General features: G+C 38.1%; 2 protein-coding genes across 8 annotated transcripts in view; one reads left to right on the top strand and one right to left on the bottom strand.

Moving 5' to 3' along the window:
• The window catches only part of ICA1L (islet cell autoantigen 1 like), an 89138-nt gene that overhangs the window by 37677 nt on the left and 35695 nt on the right, over nt 1-15766 (top strand). For all 7 annotated transcript variants that reach the window (XM_053597443.1, XM_053597444.1, XM_053597438.1 and 4 more), the window contains 6 exons: nt 1530-1602; nt 6081-6204; nt 8338-8536; nt 10489-10614; nt 12291-12389; nt 14504-14589. In XM_053597443.1, the coding sequence (XP_053453418.1) occupies nt 1530-1602; nt 6081-6204; nt 8338-8536; nt 10489-10614; nt 12291-12389; nt 14504-14589 (707 nt within the window). The remainder of the gene's footprint in view (nt 1-1529; nt 1603-6080; nt 6205-8337; nt 8537-10488; nt 10615-12290; nt 12390-14503; nt 14590-15766) is intronic.
• FAM117B (family with sequence similarity 117 member B) overlaps nt 9452-15766 on the bottom strand; it is a 171931-nt gene continuing 165616 nt past the window's right edge. Inside the window, exons 8-9 of the mRNA XM_053597436.1 lie at nt 10612-10683; nt 9452-9667 (exon numbers count right to left, since the gene is read on the bottom strand). Of these exons, the coding sequence (XP_053453411.1) occupies nt 9646-9667; nt 10612-10683 (94 nt within the window). The 3' untranslated portion in view covers nt 9452-9645. The remainder of the gene's footprint in view (nt 9668-10611; nt 10684-15766) is intronic.

Below are 15766 nucleotides of genomic sequence, written 5' to 3'. Positions count from 1 at the left end.
AGCAAAATAACAGTAAACCTGCTTCAGAGATAGTATATTCAGACTTCTTGATGATATTGGGAATTTATTGGATATTCAAAGGGTTGCAGGAGTGTCTAACCTGCAGCCCATGGGACTGCATGCTGATTTTGTGAAGATTTATTTTGCTTATCTGTGGTGTTGGATATCAAGAAAAGTATGCACAGACCTTTTTTTGCTAACTAGCTTTTGCTAGTGTTTGTGTATTTACAATGTGGCCCAAGACAACTCTTATTTTTCCAGCATGTGGCAGAAGAGAAAAGTGGTTTGGGGTCACCAGATGAGGGGGTATTGGCGTGAGGAATGAAGAGGCTTGACACAGGGTCTGTGTCTAGGGACTGAGGAACTCTGGGAGGAGCCCTCCTGAGAAAACCTTGGTCCATATTTATTCTCATAAAATGGGAAGAAATAGACAAAAGCTGATTAGGGAGGACATGGAGAAGGTCAGATAGAATGTCTTCACCTTTGTTTTTGCAAAACCACAGACCCTGAGCCACAACCCCTGCCTCTAGCATCAAGAGACCTTTAGAATCTAGAGAATCTTTACCATAATTATTATTGCCATAGCTCACATACACATTTTTTCTTGGAGATCAGTTTTCTGATCTCCTGCACTTATACAACTCACATGCCATTCTCGTGATTCCCTAGGTCTCTCAAGCAGGAAGCGAGTTTTATGTTAAAGATCATGGCTCAGTTTCCCCTAAGAAAAAAGGTTGGACACAGGGCTTAATTTTACAAAATGGTTCCAAGGTCTTTTAAAACTAGTCTTAAAAAAATTGTTCAGTATAGGAATCTGTGAAGAGACTACACTTTAAAATCTATGCTGGTTTGCTTATCAAGGAAAAACTACATTAATATTATAGATATATGTAAAGAGTTATGTCACATGTATACTGTGCCCTCACCTCAAATTATCATGTGCTTAACTTTGAAATTAAAGTCTACTAGATGTTTTAGTTCTTTTCTATTAGCAATTAGGAACAGTAGTAATGAGGGGATTAATATCTATAGAAAATTCTAAACAAAAATAACCCAAAAATAATTTATATTTGAGGTTATAACACATTATTTTAACAGTAAATTTAGTGAACTGTTTTTCATAGACCAATACTGGAAAAAAGCTAGACTCAGAGTTATCACTTCCTGAACTTTATCTATACTCATTTCATCTGTGGTTGGCAATATTTGATGCAGTTTTATTGGATTTACCTTCTTGCTATTTAGATAGTTTGAAGCTGAATGGAGGACAAATTCTATAGTTCTTTTTTTATTTGCTCCCATCTATTTATCACCATTTTTTCCAACCCTTCTGGGGGAAATCTAAACATACTTTCTACATTAGAAGTAAAACTAAAACTGAAGTGTGTTGTAGCCAAAGAAAATAGATATAATATTTATAAAAGAGACATAATACTTACAAGAAAACATTATGCTTCCAAAGTGCTTATTACAGATATTTTATATATTTATGGTTCTTTAAATTGTCCTAATAAAATTTATATTTCAAGGTTTTTCACTCTATTCAAGAGACATGCACCGAACTTCTGAATATAGCCGAGAAATATCAACTGAGACTCAATGGTATGAAAACATAGATACTTCTGATAATTCTCACTTAAATATTTGTTTGCATTTTTGAAAATGAATTAATGTAAAATTAGTAGAACTATTTTTTGAATAGTTTCTTATGGTAAAATATGAATATTTACAGTGAGCTGTTTTTTTTTTTTTTTTTTTTTGGCCAGAGCTGGGTTTGAACCCACTACCTCTAGCATATGGGACCAGCGCCCTACCCCTTTGAGCCACAGGCACCCCACCCTACAGTGAGCTGTTCTTAAAGCCTCCAGCATCCATCCCTTTTTTCCTCAGTTCATCAAATCCTGACATAGATTGATTTTGCTAATATTCAGTTTTCCTTCAAGAGTCTTAAATCAATTGCTTCTATCACCTAAAAACTGTCCCTTGACCCTGACTTGCCCTTGCAGTTAACATCACATTCCTCTGTTCCTCTTTATAAAAAAAAAAAAAATTAGTGAGTGTATGATGCCCCATAATCATATCATTGTATACAGTTATGATTTAATAAAAAAAAAATTGACATAATTGCATGCATGATCTCCATTCCTTTCCTTCCATTTTATCTTACACTCACTCCAGTCAAGTTTTTGTCCCCACCACTCCACCAAACTTCACTTGTCAAGTTTGTAAATAGCTAAATCCAATGACCCATTATTTGGCTTATCACATTATTTAACACAGTTGATTATTCTCTCCTCCTTGATACACTTTCTTCACTTGACTTTCCTGTTTTCCTCCTCCTGGTTATTCCTTCTCAGTATCCTGCCCTTGCTGGATTCTCTTCTCTCCTTGACCTTTTCATATCGAAACTCAATAAACTAAAACTCTCTCTCCTCTTTAGCCATATTAATCCTCTTGACAGTAGGCATATCTGCATAGTGGGCTCCCTAACTTTCTTTTGTGTTTGGTGAAATGTCATCTTTTAATGAGACCCTCCCAGAGCCACATATCTAAAATGTAATACTCCTCTCCCTCAGAACTCACTGTACACATAACCATATTTACTATTTTCTATATTTTATTTATTGCTTTTCTTCCCTCCCCTAGAATGTGTCCTTGTAGAATTTGTCTGTTTTGTTTATTTCTGTGTCCCCAAAGTCTACAATGTCTAGCATATATTCAGTCCTTAGTAAATATTTACATAATGAATGAATGCCTTTCTTGTATAGAAAAGAAAGAAATTCAATAGAGCCTGATTATTAAAGTATATTTTAAATACGTGCCATAAGCAAGGTTATGTGCCTTTCCCAAGGAAATAGTTGGAAACACAAACTTTTGGTAACAAAATAAGAGATGATACAAATAGTATGTATTGGAGTTCAGAATAGTATTATAAACATAACGTTGAATTCCTAGGAGTAAAAAAATAACTGTATTGCAGCAATTGGTAAAGGCAACTCCATAGCTGGGAATTGAGGTAAAAAGAAAGTTTAAATAAATTGAATATTTAGGTTGGGTGTAGTGGTTCATTCCTATAATCCTAGTACTCTGGGAGGCTGGCCTGAGTAAGAGTGAGACCCCATCTCTACTAAAAATAGGAAGAAAAAATAGACAACTCTCTGGGTGTAGTGGTGCAAGCCTGTAGTCCCAGTTACTCAGGAGGCTGAGGTAAGAGGATGGGATCACTCAAGCCCAGGAGTTTGACGTTGCTGTGAGCTATGATGCCATGGCACTCTACCCAAGGTGACAGAGTGAGACTCTGTCTAAAAAAAAATAAAAATTGAATATTTAGAGAAAAGAAGAGATTTGAAGTCCAGGGAATGAGCTTAAAGACTGAGGACAGCCTGCCTAGACAAAAGAGTTTATCACTGAAACTAATGGAAGAATAAAGGAGCAAAGGAAATTTAGGGATATGGTACATATTGTACCAAGGAGTAAAAGGCCATCACAACCATTAGACTAAGGATATGTTTTGATAGAAATGAAAACATGAAGAAACCTGTTTAAGTTTGTGTTATTTTGCCTTGAAATCACTTATCTATTAGCACTCTGGTGGAGCATTCCAAGATAAGGAGGGGATACACATATATGGATTTCATTGTGTACTTTCTTTTTGAGATTATATATAAATATAATCTTTCTTGAAGACTGTTACATTAATATATCTCTGTTGGGAATAACATCAGACAAATGTATAAGGTTTGTCCAGTGCTATAAATGTTTATGGAAATCACTTGACAGGGTGAAGAACACATTGGGGTGGGGGTCTCTGTAGAATTTGGCAGGCAGGTCCCAACACAGAAACAGCACAAATGCATCCTCATCTCCTACCCTTTCTGCATTGATTAAAGGAAAGGTTCAATGATGGTTCATGCTCATTGATACTTGATAATGAAGGTATTCCAAGTTCTCAGAGGGATTTCTGAATCATCATACACAAATGAATATTTTTTTCTAACAGTGTTCATTGTGATAATTATGAAGTTCTATTCCAAAGGAAATGTATAATCTATATGTATCTCAACTAATCAGATGATTAATATGGCTACCCAAATCTCATCCAGTCTAGATCAGTTTAGTTGTTCATAGTACAGTACATGATTTTATGAAAGATGATACTCCAGAACGTAGACACCTCCCTGAAAACACCATCACGCTCTCCTTGGGTCACTCTTGTAGGCATGACAGAGAGTAGCAGCAGGAGTAGGGAGCCAGCAAGTGAGAAGGTCTGAGTTCTGTTGTTGCCTCAGAGATACTCAGGGACTTGTTTTCAGTTTTCTTATTTTCTTTTCTTTTGAGACAGAGCCTCAAGCTGTCGGCCTGGGTAGAGTGTTATGGCATCACAGCTCACAGCAACCTCTAACTCCTGGGCTCAAGCGATTCTCTTGCCTCCGCGTCCCAAGTAGCTGGGACCACAGCCCAGAAGCTGGGCTGGATTCGAACCCGCCAGCTCAGGTATATGTGGCTGGTGCCTTAGCCGCTTAAGCCACAGGCACCGAGCCTTGTTTTCAGTTTTTAACTTCAATTCTTTAGAACTGAATCTTTTAATTCTTTTTAGACAGAGTCTTACTTTGTCACCCTCGGTAGAGTATTGTGGCATCTTAGCTCACAGCAACCTCAAACTTTTGGGCTCAAGTGATTCTCTTGCCTCAGCCTCCCAAGTGGCTGGGACTACAGGCACCCACCACAATGCCCAGCTATTTTTTTTAAAGACGAGGTCTCACTCTGGCTCAGGCTGGTCTCAAACCTATGAGCTCAGGCAATCCACCTGCCTCAGCCTCCCAGAGTGCTAAGAACATAGGCATGAGCCACCACGCCTGGCCCTTAACTTCAATTTTTCTATCAGTGAAAGAAGGAGAAATTAAGCATGACATTTGTTGTCATTTTGTTCTTTTTAAAAATTCATAGTTATGGGGCTGGGCACAGTGGCTCACGCCTGTAATCCTAGCACCCTGGGAGGCTGAGGTAGGTGGATTGCCTGAGCTCACAGGTTTGAGACCAGCCTGAGCCAGACTGAGACCCCATCTCTAAAAAATAGCCGGATATTGTAACGGGCACCTATAGTCCCAGCAACTTGAAAGGCTGAGACGAGAGAATCACTTGAGCCCAGGAGTTTGAAGTTGCTATGAGTTCTGATGCCACGGCACTCTACTGAGGGTGACAAAGTGAGACTGTCTCAAAAACAAAAAAAAAAAAAAAAAAAAAAGTTCATAGTTATAACACTTCATGGGTTTTCTCCCTTTATTAGTCTTAGTATGGCTAGAGGGTTACCTTACATTCTATCAGTGTTTAAACTGTGATGAAGGACCAGTTTATTGTTTTGTGGTTTTCTTTCCATCAATTGTAAACTGATACTTTAAAAAATTCAATGAAAATTAATTTTTAGAAAAATGAAATAAAAACATGAAGAATGTAAGCTCAGTTTTAAAATTATTAGGTTTAACAAATGTAAAATGCTCAAAATTTTAAGTTTTGTACAGTTATTCTCAGTTTCTTTACTTACCTTGTCATAGGTTGGTAACAGAGGATTCTGGTCCATCGCTACACTTTGAGTAGAACTCTACTATGATGACAAATTTTAAGGTTGCTGATGTAAAATTTTGGACATCTCTGGGTCTGGGATACTAAACATAGGGAACTGAAGCCATGATGGTAATCAAGAATGAATGAGTTAACAAGTTTAAATAGGAAACAAATACTTAGTAAGAGGCAATGATCCTAAAATGTATCTCTGGACATTTGAAAGTGCATTATTTGTGGTTTTGTTTTATTTTGTAGATTTGAGGGTTTTTTTCCCCTAAAGATCAGTCTTTCCCAAAGCAAGACCCACGGATTCACTGCATCAAAACCATCTGGAGTGCTTGCAAGATCAGAATCTGTGAATGGAGCCCAGGAGTTTGTATTTAAAAAATACATTTCTCTTCTTCCTTCTCCAACTGAATCTTAGTATAGAGTTATTGCTGTGAGAATTTTAGTTGTATGTGTATTTTAAACAAATGATGAAATAAAATAATTAACTATATTGTAATTTTTCCCCCTAGTTATATCAGAGGAAGAAAATGAGCTAGGGCTCTTTTTAAAGTTTCAAGCAGAACGGGATGCAACTCAAGCTGGCAAAATGATGGATGCCACTGGCAAGGCACTCTGTTCTTCAGCCAAGCAAAGGTTTACCATGGTTTTTCATCATCCTTAAATCTATAGGCAAATGACATTTTGACATGTGTATTTAAATTTGCCTATTTGTAAAGCTCACTGATCATTCCAATAAAGGGTAAAAGAGAAATATATTGCAGTATAAACTGTTTTGATACCTCTTAATTACTAATTATGTATTCAGAATAATTATTTAACAATTGATGTTCTTGGTTGCTTAATTCCTAGGAATAGCCTTTAGTTCTGTATTTATAGTTCTTAAGTGGTTTAATGTAACAGTCATAGAATGGCTAATATTTTTATTTTTTTATTTTTTTGAGACAGAGTCTCACACTGTGCCCTGGGTAGAATGCTGTGGCATAATCATAGCTCATAGCAACCTCAAACTCCTGGGCTCAGGCTATTACCTTAGCCTTCTGAGTAGTGGAGCTATAGGTGCCCACCACAATCCTGGCTAGTTTTTTCTATTTTTAGTAGAGATGGGATCTCACCCTTGCTCTAGTTGCTTGAACTCCTGAGATCAAGCAGTTTTAGTAGAGATGGGGGTCCCCCTCTTGCTCAGGCTGGTCTCAAACTTCTGAGCGCAATCAATCCACCTACCTAGGCCTCCCAGAAGGCTAGGATTATAGGTGTGAGCCACTGCACCTAGCCTGTTTTTGGTTTCTTAGAATCAAGATCTTAACTCTATCACACAGGCTGGAGTGTAATGATGAGATCATAGTTCACTGCAGCCTCAAACTTCTGGGCTCAGGGATCCTCTTGCCGTAGCCTCCTGAGTATCTGGGATAATAGGCAACACCACTATTCCTGGCTAATTTTTTAATATTTTTATGTAGACATGGTCTTGCTATGTCACCCAGGATGGTCTCAAACTCCTGGCCTCAAGCAATACTCCATCTTTACCTCCAAAAATGCTGGGATTACAGGCATGAGCCACTGTGTCTATCCTGATTTTTTCTTTGTAATTATTTACTTTCCATTTGTTATTTCACAATGTTTTAACACAAAGATGCTTGCTTCAAAAAATCTCCTATAATTACTAAAGATAGCCCAAATCTTTGCATTTCAGAAGAAAAATAAAAACAGTCCTTATTAGACCTGTAATGATGATAACTAGCATAAGTACCTTCAATCTGAAACATCACATCAGTGCAAAAGTCCATCCTAAAGGAAGTGACAGAGAGCAGGGACCTCCAATTAAGTCAAAAGCAGAGCAGAGGAGTTGGATTTGACATATATTTTTTAAATATAGTAGAACCTCCATCACTGACCACCTCCCTACATTGACCACGTTAAGTTGACCTAATTTTCATAGACTAGACATGCACCACATATACTCAGTGGATGTTCCTTATGTTGACCACCTCCATATGTTGACCGGTTTGTTACAATCTCTTGGGTGGTCAACCTCCAGAGGTTCTGCTGTTTTTTTGTCTTCATCCTTAGTTGCTAAGAACTCTAAACCCTTTAGTTCTTGTATCTGCTGTTCTAAATCCAGGTTTTCCCTAAAGTAGGCAAATGAAAGACTTTCTATTAAGGTAGTATACTTTATGAATACAGGTTCTCTGTTACCCTCAAACCTCTTTTCTAAATGGTATATTTACTTGGCAGGTTATTTACATGTGGATTAACATCCAAAGTGTTGCAAAAAATGATATATTTCCTAAAGTAACAAAAATGGGCAAATACAGAAACATCTTTATTAATATACTTCAAAGTTGGCTACATGATCCTTATTTTTCTTTCTTTTTTTTTTTTTTTAGAGACAGAGTCTCACTTTATCACCTGTGGTAGAGTGCTGTGGCATCACAGCTCACAGCAACCTCCTTAGGCAATTCTCTTGCCCCAGCCTCCCAAGTAGCTGGGACTACAGGCGCCTGCCACAGCGCCCAGTTATTTATTTATTTATTTTTGCATTTTGGGCCAGGGCTGGGCTTGAACCCACCACCCCCGGTATATGGGGCCAGCGCCCTACCCACCGAGCCACAGGTGCCACCCAAGCCTTACTTTCTTTTTAATTTCCTTAGGTATCTTAATAGTTTTTTATTTGTAGAGTCATCTTGCTGCTTTAAGATTGGTTTAAATCTTTGTTTTGTTTTACATATAATATGTACAACCATCTGATTTTTACCTCTCTCCCATTAGATTGGCCTTATGTACTCCCCTCTCTCGTCTTAAGCAAGAAGTAGGAACATTCAGTCAAAGAGCAGTGTCTGATACCTTGATGACAATTAATCGGATGGAGCAAGCACGCACAGAATACAGAGGAGCTCTACTGTGGATGAAAGATATATCCCACAAACTGGACCCAGACACCTTAAAACAAATGGAAAAGTTCAGAAAAGTATGAAAATGCATCCTTTTCCTTCTTTTGATACATAAAATACAGAACTGCCACAGAAAAATTTAATCAAGATGATAAAATGTCAGACTATTTTTTTGAAATATGTTTTATTATAAATTCTTGGTTACTGGAACATTATAGTTAAAGTACAAAAGCTTGTCACACTTTTATTTTCACTCCTTGACTGGCATCTCCACACCATCAACCTTTTTAATTTTTTATCTCCTGTAATAGATCTAATTACTCTATAAATGTTGCCTACTTGGACTTTTGAGATTTGTTTGGAGGAAGAAAATAATTTATTACTGCAAAATTAAAAAAAGTAATTTAAGTAAAAAACTCAGGTAAAATGATTAATTATAAGAAAAAGCAAAAGTCATCAATTTTTTTATTCTGCTACAATACAAAGTTTGACCACAAACTTTCACCAGCCCCATATACTGGAGGTGGTGGGTTCAAAACTGGCCCCAACCAAAAACTGCAAAGAAAAAAAAAAAAGAAAGAAAAAGAAAAAAACAGCAGAAAATTACTTTAATCTCACTATAATTAAAAACAAAAATTCAAGACCACAAACTTTGTAAGCAACTATGTATAGACATGTGTTTTTGCTAAACTAACTATGTATGGACATATGTTTTTGCTAAATAAATGCATTATGAAATATATTCCTTAAATTTACCATACATGAATAATAAAGTTCATTTACTTCAAAAATATTTAGAGAATCCATAATAAAAATCATAATATTTAATATTGCTGGAGCCTTTACTGTGTGCTAGCTGTTATAAGTAGTGCCTCATTTATTACACACAACAACCCTAAAAAGCCTCAGGCCACAGCAACCTCTTACTTTGACAAGGAGATGATAATCTAAGGGAGTGGTTGCACAACATGAATGCACTAAATGCCTCTAAATTGGATACTATGTTAATTGTATGTTACCTGAACTTTACCTCAATTAAAAAAAATACAATCCGTATTTCTATGTAGGCACAAAAGGCTCAAGCTTACTGGTCCTTCTGTCAGCCTCATTTTACACTGTCTTCCTGTTCTCCAGAAAAGATATACTCTACTCTCTTCTTTGCTGTTCTTCAAATGTGTCAAGCTCTTCAGATCCTCCCATTCCAAGACCTTTAAAGATTTTTTTTTTTTTTAATTTTTTTGTTTGGAGACAGAGTTTCCCTTTGTAGGAGATTCTTTCTAGCAGATATCTTTATGTTGAGAAAATGAGATAACAGATGGAAAATACATAGTTAAGTAAAAAAAATCCAAATAAAAATAAACATTTAAAATTTTTCATGAATAGTGTTTAGCTAAAAGAAGAATAAATGGAAAGGAGGCCTAGTTAAAAGGTTGAGAAGCATTAATGATATTTTAGAATCAGGCCAGGAGCTGTAGCTCATGCCTATAATCCTAGCACTTTGGGAGCCAAGGTGGGAGGACTACTTGAGGCCAAGAGTTCAAAACGGGTCAGGCGACATGGCTTTTACACCTGTAATCCCAGCACTCTGGGAGGCCGAGGCAGGTGGATTGCTTGAACTCAGGAATTCAAGACCACTCTGAGCAAGAGCAAGACCCCATCTCTAAAATTAGCCAGGCATTGTAGCAGGTGCCTATAGTCCCAGCTACTTGGGAGGCTGAGGCAAAGGATCACTTGAGCCCAAGAGTTTGAGGTTGCTGTGAGCTATGGTGCCAGGCACTCTACCTAGAAAGAATCTGAATATAGAAAGAATCTCCTATAATTACTAAAAATAGATAAAATCATCATCATTACTCATGAAATATTAATATTATAATATAGTGAAAAGGAATTTATTATACGAAAATATATGTATCTGAAAATATTTATTACAAATGCTTATTATAAATGTATAGTAAGCATTTATTATAAATCTTTGTCATATTTATATCTATATTATTGGTAATAATAATTAGCATTTTTGTGATTGCAGGTACAGACCCAAGTGAGAAATAGCAAAGCTTCTTTTGACAAGTTAAAGATGGACGTTTGTCAGAAAGTGGATTTACTTGGAGCTAGTCGCTGCAACATGCTATCTCATTCACTTACTACCTACCAGGTACCCACCTCCATGGTCAGCATGTCCTTGCAGTAAAGATGAGTGGTGAGATTCCTTTTTAAAAATTGTCTAAAGGGCACAAAAAAGTATATAATTGATTAGATCTTTTGACTCTTTTATAATTAATTGAGATTATGACAGCCAGAGAATCTTAAAGTTCTAAAATAAAAAAGACCTTAGAGATTGTCTACTCTTGTATCTATTTTTGTTGATATCCTAGGAGAAAGACTTAGGGACCATCTGAGATTGGAAAGGGGAATACTGAGGAGGCACAATTTAAGGCCCATCAGCCTTGATTCAACCAGAGCTGCTACACTTCTGATTTTGAACTTCCACATACAAATTCATTTTAAGCAAAGATGCCACGGCCCCAAAAGTTTGAAAACTTTTCCGTTGTTTTCTTTTTTTTTTGTAGAGACAGAGTCTCACTTTATGGCCCTCGGTAGAGTGCCGTGGCCTCACACAGCTCACAGCAACCTCCAACTCCTGGGCTTAAGCGATTCTCTTGCCTCAGCCTCCTGAGTAGCTGGGACTACAGGCGCCCGCCACAACGCCCGGCTATTTTTTGTTTTGGTTGCAGTTTGGCCGGGGCCGGGTTTGAACCCGCCACCCTTGGTATGTGAGGCCGGCGCCCTACCGACTGAGCCACAGGCGCCGCCCACTTTTCCGTTGTTTTATGGATGAAGAATATTAAACCCATGAGAATTAAAGTAATGGCAATGTTGGGCTTAAAAACCTAAGTTTTCTAATTCTAGGTCTACATTCTTTTCTTTCTGCCAAGATGCCATCCCATATCACTTTAACCTCAGAATTCTCACTTGTGCTTATACAGTATTATACATACATACATACAGTGAAAAATTTAGGTATTAACAAGAAGCAGTTACTAATTTTAACATATATTCACAAACAGCAAAATAGAATAAACTGTACTCACTTAAGAGTAATAAACTGAAGGAAATGGATATTCAGTCCTGATTTTAGGGAATCTATCTTATTCAGTATTATGGAATTCTGGAATTAAGAAGGGATGCACTTGAAAATAAAGGTATATGACCATCTGTGTAGCATAACACCTGAGACACAATAGCTGTTGTTTCAATTCTCCTTTGTACTCTCTACTTACCCCCTCACTTTAAATAGGAACCTCATAGCAGCAAGGAACATTTCCTGTTACTTGAGTTAGCTTGAGAACAGATTTTTTTGGCAAATCTTTCTTGAACCTTAGATGAAAGGTCATATACAGAGGTAAATTTTATCTTTTTCCAATTAAAGAAATGCTTATCTTTGCCTCTGTAGAGATTGGTATTTTTGTGCTTTTACTATTTCTCTATTGGATACCTCAGGTGTTCTAATCCCTTAGCTACAGTCACACTCTCGGTGGCGTTACTGTGCATTCCAGGGTGGTACACAGATAGGTACACACACCTGCAGACACAGATACCAATTGTTTCCCTGTCCTGTTTCCCTTATCCTTCCCTCTCCACAGATGCCAGTTCTTGTGCAGAATTACTTTTTGCAATGCTTTCTGGTTCTCCAAACTTGGGAATCTGAATTTAGTTCCTGCTTTTTCTTATTTGGCGACTATTCATCTACTACACTAGTGAGGAAAAACAGCACTTAAAAAGTCGTAGAGGAAAAGCAGAACTCTAGTGTCACTTTATCTTTTCATGCAGAGAACACTGCTTGGATTCTGGGAGAAAACAGCTCGAATGATGTCCCAAATCCAGGAGGCCTGTATTGGCTTTCATCCACATGATTTTGTAGCTCTCAAGGTAATTTCTTTCATGTTTTCTTGTTTAAATGTATTATACTTCCTTTGAGTTATAACGTTGAAACTATTTTTGCTAAGCCTAATTTTAAATTTGTAGAACATTGAGAAACATTCTTCTGGACTCCGTTAGCCAAGGATGAACACTTCTTTGTTTTCAAATGCTGCCAGCAGCACCAAAATACATGAGAACACTGCGGGCAGGCTAGAGAAATTAGTAGGACAGGGGAAAAAAGAGGGATAAGATAAAGAGAAAATTAAAATGCAAAGTAGATAAGAAAAGGCTATGAAAAGGAAAAACTCAAGAGAAAGAAGTAATGGAAAGTAGTCATATGTTCTCACAAATGACCAAATTACCTACCTGACAATTTTACAAGTTGAAGAAAAATTTCTTAGTTTTACTTTTACAACAGTTCATGATACCAAAATCAGGCCAGTTATGATCATTATGTATGTGTGATTGAAGTTGAAGAGAACAATATGTTAGATCAGCTTTTTCTATAAAACAAGTGAAAGATGCTCTCTATCATGCTTTTATTATTTATTTATTTATTTATTTATTTCTGAGACAGAGCCTCAATCTGTCGCCCTGGGTAGAGTGCCATGGCATCACAGCTCATAGCAACCGCAAACTCCTGGGCATAAGCGATTCTCTTGCCTCAGCCTCCCAAGTAGCTGCGACTACAGGCACCTGCCACAATGCCCGGCTATTTTTTGGTTGTAGTTGTCACTGTTGTTTGGCAGGCCCGGGCTGGATTTGAACCCGCCAGCTCTAGTGTATGTGGCTGGTGCCTTAGCCACTTGAGCTACAGGCGCCAACCCAACTATCATGCTTTTAACATGTGCACATCTTCCTGTCATCGTCTTTGCATATGGTTTATCCAGCAGAGACACATGGTGATAAATCATTTCTTCAATTCTAGTAAGCTAAGTTTTATTATCTTTTAACTTACCATTCTGCTTTATTATCAGTAGACCTTGAAAGTGTTATTGGTTGGTTTGCTCAAGTTGGATGGGATAGGTTCATATCTTGTAACCATATTCCTGGAGTTTCGGATGCATTTTTTTTTTTTTGAGACAGTCTCATTTTGACACTTTCTGTAGAGAGCTGTATTGTCATAGCTCACAGCAACTTCAAACTCTTGGGCTCAAATGATTCTCTTGCCTCAGCCTCCCAAGTAGTTTGGACTACAGGCACCTGCCATAAGGCCTGGCTATTTTTTTAGACATGGGGGGGTCTTGCTCTGGCTCAGGCTGGTCTCGAACCTGTGAGCTCAGGCAGTCCACCCACCTCAGCCTCCCAGAGTGCTGGGATTACTGGCATGAGCCACTGTGTCCCGCCCTAGGACATAGTTTTTTTTTTTGTTTTTTTGAGAGAGTCTCAATATGTCACCCTTGGTACAGTGCTGTTGCATCACAGCTCACAGCAACCTCAAACTCTTGGGCTCAAGCTATTCTTTTGCCTCAGCCTCCCAAGTAGCTGGGACTACAGGCACTCACCACAATGCCCGGCTATTTCTTGTTGCAGTTGTTATTGTTGCTTAGCTGGCCCATGCCAGGTTCAAACCCCTTAGCCTGGGTGTATGTGGCTGGCGCTGTAACCACTGTGCTATAGGTGCCAAGCCAGGCAGGATGCATTTTTAAAGTCATGTTTGGATATGGCACCTTCCAGCTCAAAAGATGCCCTTGAATTAGGTTGTGGTTTGTTTTTTACTATTTATTTTTTTACAATAAATGCTTCACTGTATAGCATATGCTCTGCTTAGGCAAATTTTAAATCCAATACTTGCTTGGAATTGAAGTTGAAACATTTTAGCTGTATTTTAGGCATTGCAATGCAGGTTGTAACATAGTTTAAGTCTTAAGGCCTATCACAGAGTTGTTAAACCAACCTGTGGCTGGCCCACATCACAATGTGTGTGGTTCCCACAGGCAGCCAGGATAAGTAAGTATATGAGGCTCAGTTCAAATTACTTTAGCAGACATTTCCCGTATCTTTCACTCTCTAGTTCAGAACTATTTCTGTTTGATATTGTTCTTTAGAATTTTTATTCTCATTTTGTTTGCAGAGAGAACAGATTCTTTCTATCTACTTACCATTGAATTTCTTATCCTTAGCGATCACAAAACACTACAAGCAAGCTTACTGAAGACCACAAAGAAGAACAAATAGAAGGCAGTTTTCTTACTGAAAACCTCAATAAGTAAGCAGGCATACATTATATAATATTGTTATGGAAGCCCTAGATATCATCATATGATTTATGTGGAACGAATTGTTCCTTCTCTGGCTTACTGTACACTTGTTTCCATGTTTTGTTTTGTTTTTTTTTTTTTTTTTCAGTCAACAATACTAAACGTTTGTGTCATGGTCCATTGTGCATTGCTATAACAGAATACCTAAGACGGGGTGTTATGTAAAGAAAAGAGGTTTAAAGGCCGGGCATGATGGCTTACCTCTAAAATCCTAGCACTCTGGGAGATGAAAGAGGGGAGGATCACTTGAGGTTGGGAGTGCCAGAGCAAGACCCTGGCTCTACCTAAAATAGAAAAGTTAGCCTGGTGTGGTGGCACACACTATAGTCCCAGCTGCTCAGAAGGCTAAGGCAGGAGGATGGCTTGCGTCCAGGAGTTGGAGGTTGCAGTGAGCTATGATGATGCGACTACACTCTACTCTATTGTCAAAAAAAAAAAAAAAAAAGGTTTTATTTAGCTGACAGTTATGCAGACTGGGAAGTTTGAAGGCATGGCCCTAGGTTCTGGCAAGGGTTTTTGTGCTGTATTAAGAGAAGTCAAAAGGGAAGCAGACACTAGCCAAGCAGCAAAATCTAAGAGGCATTCTGGCTTTTAAAATGACCCACTCTCACAGGAATATACTGAGAAAACTAACCAGTTTTGTGAGAGTGAGAACTCACTACCACGAGAACAGCATCAAACCATTCATGATGGATTGGCCAGGGCTAGCATGGCCCAGATGCTTCCCCACTAAGCCCATCTTCCAAAATTGCCACCTTGGGGTTGAGATCACATTTCAGCATGAGTTTGGTGGGGACAAACTCAAACCTTAGTAATTTGTTTTGAAGCCTTACAGTTTTGTGGTTTTTTTCCTTCCATTTTTAATATATCAGGCAAAGGAGACGACGTAAGTACCAAACAGACTGGGGTGTAAGACCAGATTCTGCCATTTAGGACCTCTAGAGACTCTCTGAAGGGACAGATGGAGAGAAGAAAGGAACAGGTATAAGCAACTGTGAGACAAACTATTAAAAATCTGTCTCTAGGGCCAGGAGTGGTGGCTCATGCCTGTAGTCCCAGCACTTGGGAGGCCGAGGCCAGTGGATTGCCTAGCTCACAGGTTGGAGACCAGCCTGAAAACAGTCA

This window comes from Nycticebus coucang, chromosome 7, assembly GCF_027406575.1.
Source record: "Nycticebus coucang isolate mNycCou1 chromosome 7, mNycCou1.pri, whole genome shotgun sequence".
Taxonomy (NCBI): Eukaryota; Metazoa; Chordata; class Mammalia; order Primates; family Lorisidae; genus Nycticebus; species Nycticebus coucang.
This window is presented reverse-complemented; position numbering and strand designations above follow the sequence as displayed.